Source organism: Amphibalanus amphitrite, unplaced genomic scaffold (assembly GCF_019059575.1).
Source record: "Amphibalanus amphitrite isolate SeventyFive unplaced genomic scaffold, NRLGWU_Aamphi_draft 000334F_arrow, whole genome shotgun sequence".
Classification (NCBI taxonomy): domain Eukaryota; kingdom Metazoa; phylum Arthropoda; class Thecostraca; order Balanomorpha; family Balanidae; genus Amphibalanus; species Amphibalanus amphitrite.
Genome location: NW_024881829.1, coordinates 364,488 through 385,996, shown reverse-complemented (window position 1 = coordinate 385,996; position 21,509 = coordinate 364,488). Strand labels below are relative to the sequence as shown.

Genomic DNA, 21,509 nt, shown 5'->3' with positions numbered 1-21,509 from the left:
CGCTGGGTACCGGCAGTCTGCTCATCAAAATAGCACCTTGGAACCGCAATTGGTACCATCTCGACCGTCAGTTGTCTCAAGGCACTCCACTTCTTCTGCTGATCTGCGGTCAGCTCGTCGTCCCAGTTAAGTCCGCTAGTATGCAGTTCTTTTAGAAAGACCTTGAGGGGCAGAACCACAGGCGACAACAATCCCATCGGATCGTAAATACCAGCTATGGTTCTGGCTATCTGTCTTTTCGTCAGCCTGACTTCAGACTCCTCTTCAAGTCTGAGTGTAAGCAGCAGTTCATCCTTCACGAGATCCCATCCTACGCCCAAAACCCTTGAATTCTCAGTGTTCTTCGGACCCGTCATCTCCGTCAGCTCAAAGGAGGCATACGTCGTGTCATCTTCTTGTGCCCTCCTCACTGGTTCTGTGCACTTCTCACGTCCGAGCTCGTCGTCTAAGCGCTTGTTTAGTTCCTCTGAATTTGTCTGGAACTTTCTCGAGTTGAAGCTTGCTTCGTACAAGCAGTTCCGGATGCTCAAAAATGTCTCAGCCGCCCCCTCCACATCTCCTGCTCCTGGCACCAAATCATCAACATATGACGACTGGATGAACCTTTCGGCTACATCAGGATCACTCTCGAGCTTCATGTGATGCTGAAGAATGGCACTGAGAATGAATGGGCTGCACTTCACCCCAAATGGCACTCTGGTGAAGCGAAGTCTCATCAATCTTGGCTTGTCCGACTTGATGTCATCTATCCAGAGAAATCTCAATGCATCTCGCTCCTCTGGCTGGATCCCGATCATGTGGAACGCCTTCTCGATGTCAGCGATGTATGCCACCCGATATGATCAAAATCTAAGCAGCACATCCAAGAGATCAGCTGTGAGGCTTGGTCCAGCACTGAGTCAGCTGTTCAGGGACGGTCCGTGGCTGCTTACTGAGGCGTCATACACAACCCGAACCTTGGTTGTGGTTTTCTCCCTTTTCACAATCGGATGGTGAGGCAGGTAATGAATGCGATCCATTCCGGCCGTGCCCTCGGCTGTGCCGTCAACTTCTTCAGTGATGCCTGCGTGAATCTGCTCCCTTATGAGCCTATCATACTCTTCCGCTGTTTCTGGATCTGGCTTCAGCCGATGCAGGAGAGAGCTGAGCCGTTTCTTGGCCAGCTGGAAGTTGTCCGTTAGTGGTTCGTGATAGTCCTTCCACGGGAGTTTTACTTCATAACGGCCGTCCCGGAATCTGGCCGACTCTAGCAGACGATCACGCACCGATTCATCTTCTTCGCAAATCTCCAATGACTCTAAGTTCCAGAACTTGTTGAGGGCATCCTGTTTGTCTTCCTGTACCGTTTTCGTTTCCACTCTGAGCGTGTGAGAAGTGGCCAGGTTCATCTGAGCTTCTAGAAATCCACAATCCGTGCTACCAGAGAGAACCCAGCCAACACGCGTGTTGCACGCCACCGGTCCTTGTCCGTCTTTTCCTCGTCGAACTTTGCCCGTCATCAAGAGTCACATTTGATCTGACCCGACCAATATATCCACGCTCAACTCTCAACTCTGTGCTGCCGTCGGACGACTCAGCCAAAAACAGGCCGCAAAGATGCTCGTTCTGCTCCTTCAATCCCATGACTGGTTGGCTTTGCAGGGGCCTGCATATGATTGGAATCTGGTAAGCGGTGAGGTAGATGGTGCTGCCGTCCAGGGCCAATATCGGAACTTGTACTACGCCAGCGTTTTGAACCATTTCTTCGTCTGAGCCAAATGTCCTCACCAATAGTCGCTCTTGACGTATCGGCCGCAATCCGAGCCGTTCGCTGAGTTCCGTGCTTATATACGAGCGTTGTGAGCCACTATCTAGAATGAGTCTGGCCTTTTCCATGTGGCTTTGGCTAGCGACAGTCACTTCGGCTGTTTGCAACAAAGTGATCTGTGAACTGTCGCTGGATTCGGGGCTGTTGCTGACTTGCAGAGCCGGTGTCGGTGCAGTGTCTACTTCGCCGCCCGTAGTGGCCTGCTGTCCAGCGGATCTGTTGCACAAACAGACGCCTTCAACAGCCTTCCAACAAACAAAACAAAACAAAACAAAACAAAACAAAACAAACAGCCTTCCACCACAGCTCGGACATGGCCTGCCTGTGCATTTTCTGGCCACGTGCCCTCTTTTCAGGCAGACAAAACTCCGACCGAATCGTCTCAAGAGGTCTTTTCTTCTCTCGAGTAATCACACTGCACCAAGCTGACTCGTGGCCGGTCCGATTGCAGAAGCAGCACTGGCTGTCCCGTCCCGCCGAACAAGTCAGCGTGGCTGCCGTTCTAGCTGGTGCTCTGTTGTTTGTCCTACTCGCACGACCGGTTTTCATCACTCGCGACTCTGTGCGCTCCCTCAGTGCGACTTCCTTCCTGAGTTCCCGAACAATACTCTTCAACTCCCATCCGTCTCCAACATTCCGACTTATCAATAAACTCCACGACTGTGGTAGCTTTCCCATGACAACTGGCGCCAGCATAGTGCCATATGTATCCGGTTCCACTCCTAAGCACCCAAGACTCCGACTGTGAGACTCGAGCTCATCACAGAAACGACGCATAGCGACTATGTTGTCTTCTTTTTCAGACACATCCGGTAGTTTCATCAAGTCTTCTAGATGTGCGGATATTATCCTGTTTTTGTCTCCGAACCGTTCCTTCAGTATGCTGACGGCTTCTGCATAATTGTCATTTGTCACACGCAGTCCGCGAATAGCGGCTGCCGGTGAGCCGGAGAGAGAAGCTGTAAGGTAGTGGAAGCGCTCCACGTCAGAAAGCGTTGAGTTTTGATGCACAGTAGAGTCAAATGTGTCCCAGAACGTACACCAATCCGTATACTTCCCCGAGTATGTTGGCAGATCAATTTTGGGAAGCTTCGCTCTGTTCTTATGAGCCGAGTCTGGATCCTGAGAATGCTCAGTCGCTGATCTGCTGGCGTAAAGTCTCTTAGCCAGGCTGACTGCGGATATTTTCGCGACTTTAGCTCGTCCCACATATCCAATTCTTGTTCCAGGTCATCTTCGCTGTCCATACCAGACTGCAGCTGTCTCTGGGCTTCTTGAGTTTCTTTATACAGGCATTCAACATCTTCTGGCCTTTCCTGAATCAATTCTGGCATGCCATTTTCTTGCACTAACAACTCCAGTTGTGTTAGCGATCTTGTCAGAGATCCCCGTCTATCATTTCTCTGTCTGATCAGCTGCGGTAACGATCTTGCAGGCATGTTGCTGCTATCAATGAGAGTTCCTATAACTAATCAAAACTTTTGTGTTCCCAATCAAAACTAAATGCAGCTTGATGAAATTTTACGTTAAAAGCAAGAGCAGCCTTAGATCTACATTGTTTGTGACACGCTGCGATATGGCAAGCTTAACATTCCAAAATCCAGTCAGATCCATTGACAGTTGCAATAGGTACTATCCGAGTTCTGTCCTGTCTTTCTATCCAAATTCTATCATCGATCTGTCCGGTGATACTATCCAAATTCTATCCGTAATCTATTCAAACATATTTAAAGCATTTTCAAACACTATCCGGCCCGGAGGACCATATAAAATAATTAATAATAAACGCACTATAAGTGAGTTTTCCTGTCGAATCGAATCACTCTCTCCGATTCCTTTATTTCAAAAACACTCGTGCATTGTTGGTACAGTCTGTCACCTCTTAAGGTTCCACACCGGCGGCCCTGGGTCGGCTCTATACACCCGTCATTCTGAGGGGCTGAGGGCCCCACCAATTTTCGTCGATTTCTGGCGCTGCCCGGGTATTTGTCCCAAAAGCCTCCTCCTCCTGGATCTGCCAATGGGGGTCAGGTGTCCAACCATTTCTGTTTTTTTTTTTAGAAAAAAAACTCGTGTCAGGGCTATGACGAAAAATAAGTGGCCTAAATCCGATGAGAAAACGGGATTTGGGGGTACCCTAGGTTTGGCTCCGTGACCTGGTATGCCCCCCTCCCCGTGCTGAAGCCCTGGATCCGCCAGTGGTCAAGCATTGTTATCTAGTGTGGGGAATTCCTGCTGAATCCATAGACATTCAGTTTGTGAAGACCTGGTCCTATCATCCTATTCCAGGTTCGTAGGGGCTTCTTGGCCAGACTGGAAAACACTCATACACTACGCCGGACGCCCGTGAGACCCTCTTGCGCCGAAATTTGGCGCAACCGATCTTGCGCTGAAATTTTTGTGTGATTTGCGCCAAAAATTAGGTGCCTATTTGTGCGAAAATTAAGGCCTTTTTATATAAAGCACATGTGCAGTGTGCACATCTACCGATCAAGGCTATATGAACCAGACAGAGTGTTCCGGGGGCGGGGCCTTGTATGCTCTCCCATGTTTGAGCGTCCGAATGAGTTTTTCATTTCCACAGAAACCCAATGCCTCAATAGTGTTAGCGCACTCTTGCTTCATGCCGTGAAACAAAGCTGGAGCCGTGAGCTCCGGGGCCACAAATTTGTGCCGATGCATCGCCGTTATTAACATCGCGATGTTAATAACGGCGGAGCAGCATGTGCTCCGGCACATCACCCTCTTCTCGGCACACCCTGCGCCGCGGGGAACCGCTTGTCTAGGCACTGCTGGCACGCCGCGGAGTTGAGACAGCCGATTCGGTGCCTTATTGGAGCGAGCGGCTCCAGTGGCCCGCCCTTATCTGGTGCACCGAAACGACATCCTCTCGGTCCGCTCCGGGGATAGGGAGCGGCGACGTGCTCCCGAGGAGTGGCTTGAATAGTGATTCTGAGCAGTTGTCGCGCCATTCATGCGTGGCCACACAGTGAACCGCCCTGGGTCAGCGAGTGGGCGTTTGAGGGCAAGGCGGCCGCTTGTTTTGTCAGGTCGTCCGCGCTCTCAATCCCCTCGATAGCAGTATTGCTTAAGGTGACCATCCCACCTTAACCCTCGCCCGCACATGGTGGTTGCCACCCCCTTCCCCCCAGGTAGTCTTTCTGCTCTGCACTCAACATTTTTAGAGCTAGAAGGCTGATTTTTCGTATAGCTGCTCCTCTATCCTTTCTTGATATCCACTGAAAATTTCAAGTTTCTGTGATTTTCGGTTTCGGAGACATGACCTTGTTTTTCAGGTTGTCATGACCCAAATGGCCAATTCTCAACATCTTGCGTTTGCCATGGGCCTTGTGAGCTTTTGACACCTTGATTTCGGCCTTTTTTGCCAGTCTTACCTCCCACCTATCATCGAACATGTTGTTCGACGATGTACAGGTGTCAAGGTCAGGGTCAAGGTCAACCTAGGTCATATAAGATAATTGCGTTTTAGGCAAGCTGAATTTACTTTTTGTGAAGTTTTTTGACTGCATTTTTGGTAAAAACTTCTCAGATCATGATTTTATGTAATATGGACACAAAAACAATCGGTGCACACATCAGTATACACACAGACACACAGACATACAAACACATATAATAGACCTTGACCTAACTTGACCTGAAATGACCTCAGCAGCAAAAATCTGGTCGGGTAGTGTGACAAAGAGGTTCTAGCTGGCTTGGCAGCAGAAAACAGCATCGTCATCGGTATATGATAAGCAGCGCACTTGATATCCAACGGTGACCCAAAACAGCAACATTTTCTTAGTTTGACCTGACCTGGAAGTTCAATGACTAACCTGAGAAGGTAAAACTGGGTATCATTGGATTTGTCTCTTCCCAAAGAATCTTTTTGGTCTTCACCGCTAAGCTCTATCTCCAACAGGAACGAAATGGCGCGGGGGGGTGGCAACCACCCCCTCCCCCCCATGTGCGTTCTAGGATGGGAAAATGGCATGTGCGGGCGAGGGTTAACATAAGTCTTGAGTTGAGATAGCCGAATTGGTGGCCATGGCCTGCAAATACCGGTTTGGGCACTCACAACATCGAAAAATGCTTGAATTCGGAGATATGGAATTTCAAACTTGCAGTTTTCGGATTCTAAGGGGCTAATGCATTGGGATGCCCCCTTAGAATTTGTGACGTCAGCGGTGATCTAACGATTTTAAAACCTTACACTAGCATCTTTGTGAAGCAGTGGTGGTATATGCTATTTGCGCGCAACATCTGCCGCGAACGCCGCACTTCCAAAATTAAGTCGCTAGAAACAGTGGAGATCCCAAAAAACAAAAGTAAAAGTCTATATCTTGAAAACCGGTGAATATTTTTCGGTGAAATTTGGTAGATACTCGTTTTTAATATAATAAGAGATATTAACCTTACTCTCATATTAGCCAACAGATCTTTTGATATATATTTTGATTGAAAGGTCTTTTGGCTAATATGAGAGTAAGGTTAATATCTCTTATTATATTCATAATGTCTCTCAAAACTGTGCTAAAAACCATTCAAGATATTCGTTTTTGGTCTTTCTGAACCGTGTGTACTGAACTTGTGTGTAGCAGGTGCATGCCCCAGGTGCGCCCAGTTCGGTGGGAGGGAGTCCATGCCTGGCTACTAGGAATGCACGCCTTTGTCCATAATTTGCACGCCTGGCCCGCAGCATTTTAAGTTCATGCCTACATGCCCTGCACAAGCACAATGATATGGAACATTGTAGCGAGACTTACCAGACAGCATTGAAGTGTCTTAGCAAGCGACACATTTTAACCGTCTTCGTGTAGCCCGTCGTGAAAATGGCTAGTATGATCTATTCGAAATGCCATCACAATCAGCAATGAATTGATATGAAATGGATCCCATTTTCAGAACGTGAAGCTGAAGCCGGGCCAACGCAGAGCTGCGGATCGTACACTCGCGACTGGGCTGCTGGAGCGGCCGGCGGCAGCATGGATGACAAACGTCAGCTCAGCAGCATGAAAGTCACGCGGGTAGGTCAGGTTGATGAGCCAGTCTTTTGCTTGCTGTAGGTACTTTGAAACACCTTTGTGCATTTTACAACCGACACAACTACTGACAGGTGTGCAGAGTCGATGGATGATTTGATGACTGACTCCGGGTTTGTCAGAGATGTTTCATCTTGCCTGCAACAATTCTTTGCACGCTCTTAGATTGCAAGACCTAAAATTGCAATATGTTTTAAAGTAATGTGCAGAGCTATGAAGAGGTTCTGGCACAACTGTTGTTTCTGATTTTAACTGAAAAGGATTGTTCAAAACGTAAGCTTTGTCTTTACTACGACCAAATCTGGCTTTGAAGCATCAACGAACGTTTTAGTGTCTTGGGCCATGCTATATTGACACCGATCCGGAGTGGGAGTCTGTAAGATTTGGGCGACTCAGACTTCCGGCACCGCGTGCGTGCGTGCGTGCGTGCGTGCGTGTGTGTGTGTCTTTCATTTATACCACTTAACCTTATCTAGATGCTATATCAGTGCTGTTTCCTGTCCACTTGTGCAATGTTATCCCCTCCCCTACACCGATTGCTGATGGGTTTCGTTCCCTGTGCGTTACAGCTCGCTTTCCACGTCGGTGGCAGGGCTTACCTAGCGGACCGGTGGAGTGGCGGTGGTACGTGTAGCTCACCTGGGGCGGCGGTGGCAGCATTCGCTGTATCCGATCATCTCCCAGTCCAGAGGCCCCGTGCACGGCACCGGTCGGCGGCATGGACCTGTTGCAATCAGCCTAGCTCGGCCAGTCGGCCCAGCTTGTTCTCTCTCGGGCCGCGGGCCGACGTCGAGGAGCTCAGGCGGGCCAGTCACATGCTGCAGCTACAGAACCGAGATGGTGGACTTCGTCGCAACGCTGCGCGGGCCGCTGGACCACTCAGAGGATGAGCAGGGGGAACCCACCAGTCATCTGCAAAACTACGGATAGCCAGTCGGCCCTGTGCTCAAGACCGGCGACCCAGCTCGAAGTTGCAGTGTGGAAGTCCCTGCTTGCGCGGGGAGAAAGATGACCGGATTCAAATCGGCGGCCCAGGTGCGGGCTGTACATAGGGTAATAACCGTGCCCCAAGGAGGCGGCACAGTTACCGTGGTTGAACCGTGGTTAACAGTTACAGTTACCAGTTACAGTTAATCGTGGCTTGTCACCCAAAGGTTAACGGAGGCATGGTGGCGGGACGGCGAACGGTCGGCGCGGCACCTTCTGTCACGGGATTGACAGTGCTGCATGGAGTGAACACTTCGGTGGAAATAGAGTGCGGGTCGGGGTGATGAAGTTCAACATTGAAATAGTTGTGAGGATCATCAGATGACAGACAAGAGCGGCAAGCGGGGAGGAATTATACCGGTGCTAGGTAAAGTTCGTTATGATCAAAGTGTAACTGATAATTGTACGATCCATTTGTTGTGCAACTGGTCATTGTGACGTTCATCCCCCCCTCTCCCGTGGCCGTAAGTATGAGAACGATAGTTCCGGCGATTTTTGACTAGCACTCGTAACATGATGCATGACGATGCATTTGTTTGGCGGGCTTTTCTGCACATTATACATGACCTGTTGTCTTCCCCTACCGCGATATTACTGATTACCGATTCGCATGCCATGAATTTCACACATCAGACCTAACTTTTGTGGCTTTATTGTGAACATAAGTGACTACGATTTGCGGGCAACACTTCTTTACAATTACAAGTGCGGGCAACACTTCTTACAATTACAAGTATTTGTATTTTGTATGATCATTCATATTCCTGATTGTGGTAACCTCGGTAATTTGCCGTTTGTGAAACTGTTCGGCGCGGTGAGAGCTGACATCTGCCGAGTTGAGCTCGGATCGAGCATGTTAGTTCTGCGCTGTTGGTTGCTACTATTGATGTCAATTATAGAAAATCGGAATACCGATACCAAACAAAATACCAACCAAAACCGTGAGAAAATATCGAAACCGAACCAACCTAGGAACATGAGGCAAATACCAAATTTATACCAATCTATCTGCGTCATATATAAGTATGGGTTCATAATACCAACAAAATATCAAATATAGGGGGATTGAAATACCAAATACCAAGTTGGTATCGGTTTGGTATCGGTATACCAAAATGTTGGTATCCGATTGACATCTCTAGTTGCTACTCTGTGTTCGTGGTAAATTCACATTTATACAGCTGAATGACAGATGAAGTTTCGTCTCGGCTTTGCGTGTGATTGGTGAAAGTTTTTTTTTCCGTTTGAAATTAGTTAATGTGCGTTTTGTGCGCATATTTTTTAACCGAACTTCTTGAAGTATTGAGATGAATACACGAAGCACTGAGGAAGGATGCAGATTTTTGGCTCCTCGTCAAACTTCCTTAGAAATGTTCGAGACGGATTTTGTGGTAAATTTTCCATACGTAGGTCTACAAGTCATGTCGAAGTCAGGTTAAGTCTGGGAACAAATATCTGCATTGGTTAATATAATGATAAATATTGTTATTCTTCTGGGAAGGAATCATGTTTAGGACGAATATTCGAAACACCAGGTACTTTTTATTTATGGTAGATTTCGAAATACTTTTAAATATAGCTAAATAGCTTTTAAATACAAAACCCGGTGTACCGCTAGCAAATGTGTACCGTGTGCTGAAGTAGTGAAAAAGTGCAGGGTGTCTCTATGTTGGGACCTGCGGAATTGTAATATGTATACTTGTATGCATGATGTTTCGCCGTTTTGACGGTTTGCTTATGATGTTGAAGCGCATGTGACAGGCATGTGTCTTTTTTATCATTGCTGACGTCTGTGATATTACCTGATATTTTTACTCTTCATCCAAGAAGCAAAGACTTAATTTAAGCATGTGACCACATAATTTTGAAAATTTGAATGTGCGCCACTTATACGTATCCAAACGATGTTTAAAATCACGAAACGAACGACTAGGATGAATTGTTAATTTTGATTTGATTCTATGTGTGTCTGACTGTCTAGGCTGAGGAAGAAAGCCGCAGTGCTTTCGAAAGCTACCATAAATAAAAAGTACCTGGTGTTTTGAATATTCGTCCTAAATATCTGCATTGGCTTTGGAGAACAGCTAACATCATCTAATATTGGAGTGTCCGAGTTTGTCAAAATCTGAAAACCGATTTGAGATTTCGCTGCGTGTGGTGGCAAAGTGCTAGCAGCGGCCGTGAAACCAGCAATCTCGTTGCTGGCTTTGTCTTTTTGGTTTCTTCATGTCGGTTTTATATTACGTAATTTATCTTTATTATATTTCACGACATGGGACCTTAAAGAAGACTGAATATTCAAATGTTCTGGTGCAATGATTGTTAGATTTAAAATAATGGTAACAATTATTGCACTAGAATATTTAAATATTCAGTCTTTTCTTTCAGTCAGTCGTGAAATATATTCAGTCGTGAAATATAATAATGATAAGTTACGTTATATAAAACCGACATAAAGAAACCAAAGACAAAGCCAGCAAGGAGACAAGTGAACGTATTGAATATCAGTTTACAATACATACTTATTCAAATTTATAACAGACCTGCCGTACAGACGACACAAAGCGCTTCAATGATCACCTCGCTGTAGAAGATACACGCAGCGCCCCTCACCAGCGCTCGGAACGGACTGAAGTCGCCGGCAGAATGGGCCAGTTGCGGCCGACAACGATAATTAGGTCATAGTATCTGACGTATTAGAGCTGCCAGATTACCAGTGTTGTAAATTACAACACGGTCACATGGTATGCCAAATTCTTTAAAAACGACAGTTCAGCCCATCAGTTTTCTTAAAATCTGCACTGGATGCATAATTCTAGCGTGTCGATTACTTCTCGTAACAGAACATTCGGGAACTGTGCTTGCTTCCATTGAAAATCTGGCAGCTCTAATTCTCAACCGCGATCGGCAGCCGGCCGGTAAGCCGGCGCCTTCAGTCTGTTCCGAGCGCTGGTGAGGGGCGCTGCGTGTATCTTCTACAGCGAGGTTATCATTGAAGCGCTTTGTGTCGTCTGTACGGCAAGTCTGTTATAATTTTGAATAAGTATGTATTGTTAACTGATATTCAAAACGTTCACTTGTCTTGTTCCTGGCTTTGTCTTTGGTTTCTTTATGTCGGTTTTATTTAACGTAACTAATGTATACTATATTTTACGACACCGGATAATGAAGAAAATACTGAATATTCAAATATTCTAGTGCAATGATTGCTACAATTGTACACATGGCAGATTTATTATCGCTAAATCTCGTGACAAAAAATTAGATACCAAATAAAAAGACAAAGGCAGCAACGACACAAGTGAAAGTATTCAATACCAGTTCACTGAGCATACTTATTCAAAATTATAACAGACTTGCCGTGCAGACGACACACAGCGCTACAACGATGGCATCGCTGTAGTAGATGCACGCACCACTCTTCACCAGTGCTTAAAACAAACTAAAGTCGCCGGCAGAATGGGCCAGTGGCGGCCGACTACGATAATTAGGTCCTATTATCTGACGTATTAGAGCTGCCAGATTACCAATGTTATCAATTACAACACGGACACATGGTATGCCAAGTTCTTTAAAAACGGCTGTTCAGCCCATCAGTCTTCCTAAACTCTGCACTGGATACATAATTCTAGCGTCTCGATAACTTTTCGTAACGGAACATTCGGGAACTGTGCTTGCTTCCATTGGAAATCTGGCAGCTCTAATTCTCAACCGCGATCGGCAGGTGGCCGGTAAGCCGGCGCCTTCAGTCTGTTCCGAGCGCTGGTGAGGGGGGCTGCGTGTATCTTCTACAGCGAGGTGATCATTGAAACGCTTTGTGTCGTCTGTACGGCAAGTCTGTTATAATTTTGAATAAGTATGTTCAGTGAACTGGTATTGAATACTTTCACTTGTGTCGTAGCTGCCTTTGTCTTTTTATTCTGTATCCGATATTTTGTCACGAGATTTAGCGATAATAAATCTGCCATGTGTACAATTGTAACAGTCATTGCACTAGAATATTTAAATATTCAGTCTTTTCTTTCAAATCCCGTGTCGTGAAATAAGTATGTTCAGTGAACTGGTATTCATCACTTTCACGCCGGCAGAATGGGCCAGTGGCGGCCGACTACTATAATTAGGTCCTATTATCTGACGTATTAGAGCTGCCAGATTACCAATGTTATCGATTACAACACGGACACATGATATGCCAAGTTCTTTAAAAACGACTGTTCAGCCCATCAGTTTTCTTAAAATCTGCACTGGATGCATAATTCTAGCGTGTCGATTACTTCTCGTAACAGAACATTCGGGAACTGTGCTTGCTTCCATTAAAAATCTGGCAGCTCTAATTCTCAACCGCGATCGGCAGCCGGCCGGTAAGCCGGCGCCTTCAGTCTGTTCCGAGCGCTGGTGAGGGGCGCTGCGTGTATCTTCTACAGCGAGGAGATCATTGAAGCGCTTTGTGTCGTCTGTACGGCAAGTCTGTTATAATTTTGAATAAGTATGTATTGTTAACTGATATTCAAAACGTTCACTTGTCTTGTTCCTGGCATTGTCTTTGGTTTGTTTATGTCGGTTTTGTTTAACGTAACTAATGTATACTATATTTTACGACACGGGATAATAAAGAAAAGACTGAATATTCAAATATTCTAGTGCAATAATTGTTACAATCGTACACATGGCAGATTTATTATCGCTAAAACTCGTGACAAAAAATTAGATACCGAATAAAAAGACAAAGGCAGCAACGACACAAGTGAAAGTATTCAATACCAGTTCACTAAGCATACTTATTCAAAATTATAACAGACTTGCCGTACAGACGACACACAGCGCTACAACGATCACATCGCTGTAGTAGATGCACGCACTACTCTTCACCAGTGCTTAAAACAAACTGAAGTCGCCGGCAGAATGGGCCAGTGGCGGCCGACTACGATAATTTGGTCCTATTATCTGACGTATTAGAGTCAGATAATAGGACCTAATAGGACAAAGGCAGCAACGAGACAAGTGAACGTATTATATATCAGTTTACAATACAAACTTTTTCAAATTAATAACAGACCTGCCTTACAGACGACACAAAGCGCTTCAATGATCACCTCGCTGTAGAAGATACACGCAACGCCCCTCACCAGCGCTCGGAACAGACTGAAGGCGCCGGCTTACCGGCCGGCTGCCGATCGCGGTTGAGAATTAGAGCTGCCAGATTTTCAATGGAAGCAAGCACAGTTCCCGAATGTTCTGTTACGAGAAGTAATCGACACGCTAGAATTATGCATCCAGTGCAGATTTTAAGAAAACTGATGGGCTGAACAGTCGTTTTTAAAGAATTTGGCATACCATGTGACCGTGTTGTAATTTACAACACTGGTAATCTGGCAGCTCTAATACGTCAGATACTATGACCTAATTATCGTGGTCGGCCGCAACTGGCCCATTCTGCCGGCGACTTCAGTCCGTTGCGAGCGCTGGTGAGGGGCGCTGCGTGTATCTTCTACAGCGAGGTGATCATTTAAGCGCTTTGTGTGGTCTGTACGGCAGGTCTGTTATAAATTTGAAAAAGTTTGTATTGTAAACTGATATATAATACGTTCACTTGTCTCGTTGCTGCCTTTGTCTTTTTATTCTGTATCCGATTTTTTGTCACAAGATTTAGCGATAATAAATCTGGCATGTGAAAGATTTTAAAAACAATTGTAGCAATCATTGCACTAGAAAATTTGAATATTCAGTCTTTTCTTTAACATCCCGTGTCGTGAAATATAGTATAGATTAGTTTCGGTAAATAAAACCGACATAAAGAAACGAAAGACAGAGCCAGCAACGAGATAAGTAAACGTATTGAATATCAGTTTACAATACAAACTTATTTAAAATTATAACAGACTTGCAGTACAGACGACACAAAGCGCTGCAATGATCACCTCGCTGTAGAAGATACACGCAGCGCCCCTCACGAGCGCTCGGAACAGACTGAAGGCGCCGGCTGACCGGCCGGCTGCCGATCGCGGTTGAGAATTAGAGCTGCCAGATTTCCAATGGAAGCAAGCACAGTTCCCGAATGTTCCGTTACGAGAAGTTATCGAGACGCTAGAATTATGTATCCAGTGCAGAGTTTAGGAAGACTGATGGGCTGAACAGCCGTTTTTAAAGAACTTGGCATACCATGTGTCCGTGTTGTAATTGATAACATTGGTAATCTGGCAGCTCTAATACGTCAGATAATAGGACCTAATTATCGTAAACGGCCGCCACTGGCCCATTCTGCCGGCGTGAAAGTGATGAATACCAGTTCACTGAACATACTTATTCAAAATTATAACAGACTTGCCGTAAAGACGACACGAAGCGCTACAACGATCACATCGCTGTAGAACATACACGCACCGCCCTTCCCCAGTGCTTAAAACAAACTGAAGTCGCCGGCAGAAGGAGCCAGTTGCGGCCGACTACGATAATTAGGTCCTATTATCTGACGTATTAGAGCTGCCAGATTACCAATGTTATCAATTACAACACGGACACATGGTATGCCAAGTTCTTTAAAAACGGCTGTTCAGCCCATCAGTCTTCCTAAACTCTGCACTGGATACATAATTCTAGCGTCTCGATAAATTCTCGTAACGGAACATTCGGGAACTGTGCTTGCTTCTATTGGAAATCTGGCAGCTCTAATTCTCAACCGCGATCGGCAGGCGGCCGGTAAGCCGGCGCCTTCAGTCTGTTCCGAGCGCTGGTGAGGGGGGCTGCGTGTATCTTCTACAGCGAGGTGATCATTGAAGCGCTTTGTGTCGTCTGTACGGCAAGTTCGTTATAATTTTGAATAAGTATGTTCAGTGAACTGGTATTGAATACTTTCACTTGTGTCGTAGCTGCCTTTGTCTTTTTATTCTGTATCCGATATTTTGTCACGAGATTTAGCGATAATAAATCTGCCATGTGTACAATTGTAACAATCATTGCACTAGAATATTTAAATATTCAGTCTTTTCTTTCAAATCCCGTGTCGTGAAATATAGTATAGATTAGTTACGGTAAATATAATAAAACTGACATAAAGAAACCAAAGACAAAGCTAGCAACGAGACAAGTGAAGGTATCGAATATCAGTTTACAATACATACTTATTCAAAATTACAAAGTGGTCGACTTGCCGTACAGACAACACAAAGCGCTGCAATGATCACCTCGGTGTAGACGCAGCGCTCCTCACCAGCGCTCGGAACAGACTGAAGGCGCCGGCTGACCGGCCGGCTGCCGATCGCGGTTGAGAATTAGAGCTGCCAGATTTCCAATGGAAGCAAGAACAGTTCCCGAATATTCTGTTACGAGAAGTAATCGAGACGCTAGAATTATGTATGCAGTGCAGATTTTAAGAAGACTGATTTGCTGAACAGCCGTTTTTATAGAACTTGGCATACCATGTGTTTGTGTTGAAATTGATAACATTGGTAATCTGGCAGCTCTAATACGTCAGCTTTTAGGACCTAATTATCGTGGTCGGCCGCAACTGGCTCATTCTGCCGGCGACTTCAGTTTGTTTTAAGCACTGGGGAAGGGCGGTGCGTGTATGTTCTACAGCGATGTGATCGTTGTAGCGCTGCGTGTCGTCTTTACGGCAAGTCTGTTATAATTTTGAATAAGTATGTTCACTGAACTGGTATTCATTACTTTCACGCCGGCAGAATGGGCCAGTGGCGGCCGACTACTATAATTAGGTCCTATTATCTGACGTATTAGAGCTGCCAGATTACCAATGTTATCGATTACAACACGGACACATGGTATGCCAAGTTCTTTAAAAACGACTGTTCAACCCATCAGTTTTCTTAAAATCTGCACTGGATGCATAATTCTAGCGTGTCGATTACTTCTCGTAACAGAACATTCGGGAACTGTGCTTGCTTCCATTGAAAATCTGGCAGCTCTAATTCTCAACCGCGATCGGCAGCCGGCCGGTAAGCCGGCGCCTTCAGTCTGTTCCGAGCGCTGGTGAGGGGCGCTGCGTGTATCTTCTACAGCGAGGTGATCATTGAAGCGCTTTGTGTCGTCTGTACGGCAAGTCTGTTATAATTTTGAATAAGTATGTATTGTTAACTGATATTCAAAACGTTGACTTGTCTTGTTTCTGGCTTTGTCTTTGGTTTCTTTATGTCGGTTTTATTTAAAGTTACTAATGTATACTATATTTTACGACCCCGGATAATGAAGAAAAGACTGAATATTCAAATATTCTAGTGCAATGATTGTTACAATTGTACTCATGGCAGATTTATTATCGCTAAATCTCGTGACAAAAAATTAGATACCAAATAAAAAGACAAAGGCAGCAACGACACAAGTGAAAGTATTCAATACCAGTTCACTGAGCAAACTTATTCAAAATTATAACAGACTTGCCGTACAGACGACACACAGTACAGACGATCACATCGCTGTAGTAGATGCACGCAACACTCTTCACCAGTGCTTAAAACAAACTGAAGTCGCCGGCAGAATGGGCCAGTGGCGGCCGACTACGATAATTTGGTCCTATTATCTGACGTATTAGAGTCAGATAATAATACCTAATAGGACAAAGGCAGCAACGAGACAAGTGAACGTATTATATATCAGTTTACAATACAAACTTTTTCAAATTAATAACAGACCTGCCTTACAGACGACACAAAGCGCTTCAATGATCACCTTGCTGTAGAAGATACACGCAGCGCCCCTCACCAGCGCTCGGAACAGACTGAAGGCGCCGGCTGACCGGCCGGCTACCGATCGCGGTTGAGAATTAGAGCTGCCAGATTTCCAATGGAAGCAAGCACAGTTCCCAAATGTTCTGTTACGAGAAGTAATCGACACGCTAGAATTATGCATCCAGTGCAGATTTTAAGAAAACTGATGGGCTGAACAGTCGTTTTTAAAGAATTTGGCATACCATGTGACCGTGTTGTAATTTACAACACTGGTAATCTGGCAGCTCTAATACGTCAGATACTATGACCTAATTATCGTGGTCGGCCGCAACTGGCCCATTCTGCCGGCGACTTCAGTCCGTTGCGAGCGCTGGTGAGGGGCGCTGCGTGTATCTTCTACAGCGAGGTGATCATTGAAGCGCTTTGTGTCGTCTGTACGGCAGGTCTGTTATAAATTTGAAAAAGTTTGTATTGTAAACTGATATATAATACGTTCACTTGTCTCGTTGCTGCCTTTGTCTTTTTATTCTGTATCCGATTTTTTGTCACAAGATTTAGCGATAATAAATCTGGCATGTGAAAGATTTTAAAAACAATTGTATCAATCATTGCACTAGAATATTTAAATATTCAGTCTTTTCTTTAACATCCCGTGTCGTGAAATATAGTATAGATTAGTTTCGGTAAATAAAACCGACATAAAGAAACGAAAGACAGAGCCAGCAACGAGATAAGTAAACGTATTGAATATCAGTTTACAATACAAACCTATTTAAAATTATAACAGACTTGCAGTACAGACGACACAAAGCGCTGCAATGATCACCTCGCTGTAGAAGATACATGCAGCGCCCCTCACGAGCGCTCGGAACAGACTGAAGGCGCCGGCTGACCGGCCGGCTGCCGATCGCGGTTGAGAATTAGAGCTGCCAGATTTCCAATGGAAGCAAGCACAGTTCCCGAATGTTCCGTTACGAGAAGTTATCGAGACGCTAGAATTATGTATCCAGTGCAGAGTTTAGGAAGACTGATGGGCTGAACAGCCGTTTTTAAAGAACTTGGCATACCATGTGTCCGTGTTGTAATTGATAACATTGGTAATCTGGCAGCTCTAATACGTCAGATAATAGGACCTAATTATCGTAAACGGCCGCCACTGGCCCATTCTGCCGGCGTGAAAGTGATGAATACCAGTTCACTGAACATACTTATTCAAAATTATAACAGATTTGCCGTAAAGACGACACGAAGCGCTACAACGATCACATCGCTGTAGAACATACACGCACCGCCCTTCCCCAGTGCTTAAAACAAACTGAAGTCGCCGGCAGAAGGAGCCAGTTGCGGCCGACTACGATAATTAGGTCCTATTATCTGACGTATTAGAGCTGCCAGATTACCAATGTTATCAATTACAACACGGACACATGGTATGCCAAGTTCTTTAAAAACGGCTGTTCAGCCCATCAGTCTTCCTAAACTCTGCACTGGATACATAATTCTAGCGTCTCGATAACTTCTCGTAACGGAACATTCGGGAACTGTGCTTGCTTCCAGTGGAAATCTGGCGGCTCTAATTCTCAACCGCGATCGGCAGGCGGCCGGTAAGCCGGCGCCTTCAGTCTGTTCCGAGCGCTGGTGAGGGGGGCTGCGTGTATCTTCTACAGCGAGGTGATCATTGAAGCGCTTTGTGTCGTCTGTACGGCAAGTCTGTTATAATTTTGAATAAGTATGTTCAGTGAACTGGTATTGAATACTTTCACTTGTGTCGTAGCTGCCTTTGTCTTTTTATTCTGTATCCGATATTTTGTCACGAGATTTAGCGATAATAAATCTGCCATGTGTACAATTGTAACAATCATTGCACTAGAATATTTAAATATTCAGTCTTTTCTTTCAAATCCCGTGTCGTGAAATATAGTATAGATTAGTTACGGTAAATATAATAAAACCGACATAAAGAAACCAAAGACAAAGCAAGCAACGAGACAAGTGAAGGTATCGAATATCAGTTTACAATACATACTTATTCAAAATTACAAAGTGGTCGACTTGCCGTACAGACAACACAAAGCGCTGCAATGATCACCTCGGTGTAGACGCAGCGCTCCTCACCAGCGCTCGGAACAGACTGAAGGCGCCGGCTGACCGGCCGGCTGCCGATCGCGGTTGAGAATTAGAGCTGCCAGATTTCCAATGGAAGCAAGCACAGTTCCCGAATATTCTGTTACGAGAAGTAATCGAGACGCTAGAATTATGTATGCAGTGCAGATTTTAAGAAGACTGATTTGCTGAACAGCCGTTTTTATAGAACTTGGCATACCATGTGTTTGTGTTGAAATTGATAACATTGGTAATCTGGCAGCTCTAATACGTCAGCTTTTAGGACCTAATTATCGTGGTCGGCCGCAACTGGCTCATTCTGCCGGCGACTTCAGTTTGTTTTAAGCACTGGGGAAGGGCGGTGCGTGTATGTTCTACAGCGATGTGATCGTTGTAGCGCTGCGTGTCGTCTTTACGGCAAGTCTGTTATAATTTTGAATAAGTATGTTCACTGAACTGGTATTCATCACTTTCACGCCGGCAGAATGGGCCAGTGGCGGCCGACTACTATAATTAGGTCCTATTATCTGACGTATTAGAGCTGCCAGATTACCAATGTTATCGATTACAACACGGACACATGGTATGCCAAGTTCTTTAAAAACGACTGTTCAACCCATCAGTTTTCTTAAAATCTGCACTGGATGCATAATTCTAGCGTGTCGATTACTTCTCGTAACAGAACATTCGGGAACTGTGCTTGCTTCCATTGAAAATCTGGCAGCTCTAATTCTCAACCGCGATCGGCAGCCGGCCGGTAAGCCGGCGCCTTCAGTCTGTTCCGAGCGCTGGTGAGGGGCGCTGCGTGTATCTTCTACAGCGAGGTGATCATTGAAGCGCTTTGTGTCGTCTGTACGGCAAGTCTGTTATAATTTTGAATAAGTATGTATTGTTAACTGATATTCAAAACGTTGACTTGTCTTGTTTCTGGCTTTGTCTTTGGTTTCTTTATGTCGGTTTTATTTAACGTTACTAATGTATACTATATTTTACGACCCCGGATAATGAAGAAAAGACTGAATATTCAAATATTCTAGTGCAATGATTGTTACAATTGTACACATGGCAGATTTATTATCGCTAAATCTCGTGACAAAAAATTAGATACCAAATAAAAAGACAAAGGCAGCAACGACACAAGTGAAAGTATTCAATACCAGTTCACTGAGCAAACTTATTCAAAATTATAACAGACTTGCCGTACAGACGACACACACACAGTACAGACGATCACATCGCTGTAGTAGATGCACGCAACACTCTTCACCAGTGCTTAAAACAAACTGAAGTCGCCGGCAGAATGGGCCAGTGGCGGCCGACTACGATAATTTGGTCCTATTATCTGACGTATTAGAGTCAGATAATAGGACCTAATAGGACAAAGGCAGCAACGAGACAAGTGAACGTATTATATATCAGTTTACAATACAAACTTTTTCAAATTAATAACAGATCTGCCTTACAGACGACACAAAGCGCTTCAATGATCACCTTGCTGTAGAAGATACACGCAGCGCCCCTCACCAGCGCTCGGAACAGACTGAAGGCGCCGGCTGACCGGCCGGCTACCGATCGCGGTTGAGAATTAGAGCTGCCAGATTTCCAATGGAAGCAAGCACAGTTCCCAAATGTTCTGTTACGAGAAGTAATCGACACGCTAGAATTATGCATCCAGTGCAGATTTTAAGAAAACTGATGGGCTGAACAGTCGTTTTTAAAGAATTTGGCATACCATGTGACCGTGTTGTAATTTACAACACTGGTAATCTGGCAGCTCTAATACGTCAGATACTATGACCTAATTATCGTGGTCGGCCGCAACTGGCCCATTCTGCCGGCGACTTCAGTCCGTTGCGAGCGCTGGTGAGGGGCGCTGCGTGTATCTTCTACAGCGAGGTGATCATTGAAGCGCTTTGTGTCGTCTGTACGGCAGGTCTGTTATAAATTTGAAAAAGTTTGTATTGTAAACTGATATATAATACGTTCACTTGTCTCGTTGCTGCCTTTGTCTTTTTATTCTGTATCCGATTTTTTGTCACAAGATTTAGCGATAATAAATCTGGCATGTGAAAGATTTTAAAAACAATTGTATCAATCATTGCACTAGAATATTTGAATATTCAGTCTTTTCTTTAACATCCCGTGTCGTGAAATATAGTATAGATTAGTTTCGGTAAATAAAACCGACATAAAGAAACGAAAGACAGAGCCAGCAACGAGATAAGTAAACGTATTGAATATCAGTTTACAATACAAACCTATTTAAAATTATAACAGACTTGCAGTACAGACGACACAAAGCGCTGCAATGATCACCTCGCTGTAGAAGATACATGCAGCGCCCCTCACGAGCGCTCGGAACAGACTGAAGGCGCCGGCTGACCGGCCGGCTGCCGATCGCGGTTGAGAATTAGAGCTGCCAGATTTTCAATGGAAGCAAGCACAGTTCCCGAATGTTCCGTTACGAGAAGTTATCGAGACGCTAGAATTATGTATCCAGTGCAGAGTTTAGGAAGACTGATGGGCTGAACAGCCGTTTTTAAAGAACTTGGCATACCATGTGTCCGTGTTGTAATTGATAACATTGGTAATCTGGCAGCTCTAATACGTCAGATAATAGGACCTAATTATCGTAAACGGCCGCCACTGGCCCATTCTGCCGGCGTGAAAGTGATGAGTACCAGTTCACTGAACATACTTATTCAAAATTATAACAGATTTGCCGTAAAGACGACACGAAGCGCTACAACGATCACATCGCTGTAGAACATACACGCACCGCCCTTCCCCAGTGCTTAAAACAAACTGAAGTCGCCGGCAGAAGGAGCCAGTTGCGGCCGACTACGATAATTAGGTCCTATTATCTGACGTATTAGAGCTGCCAGA

General features: G+C 45.1%; 1 protein-coding gene across 1 annotated transcript; it reads right to left on the bottom strand.

Annotated features, from left to right (window-relative positions):
* Positions 1–899: 899 nt before the first annotated feature.
* On the bottom strand, positions 900–1,499 carry LOC122388749. The gene has a single exon (XM_043380127.1). The coding sequence runs from the start codon at positions 1,497–1,499 to the stop codon at positions 900–902; it is 600 nt and encodes a 199-aa protein (XP_043236062.1).
* Between the last annotated feature and the right edge of the window lie 20,010 nt (positions 1,500–21,509).

Bases quoted from the DNA above. Each gene is read 5' to 3' on its own strand.
- LOC122388749 (XM_043380127.1), bottom strand. From the start codon at position 1,499: ATGACGGGCAAAGTTCGACGAGGAAAAGACGGACAAGGACCGGTGGCG.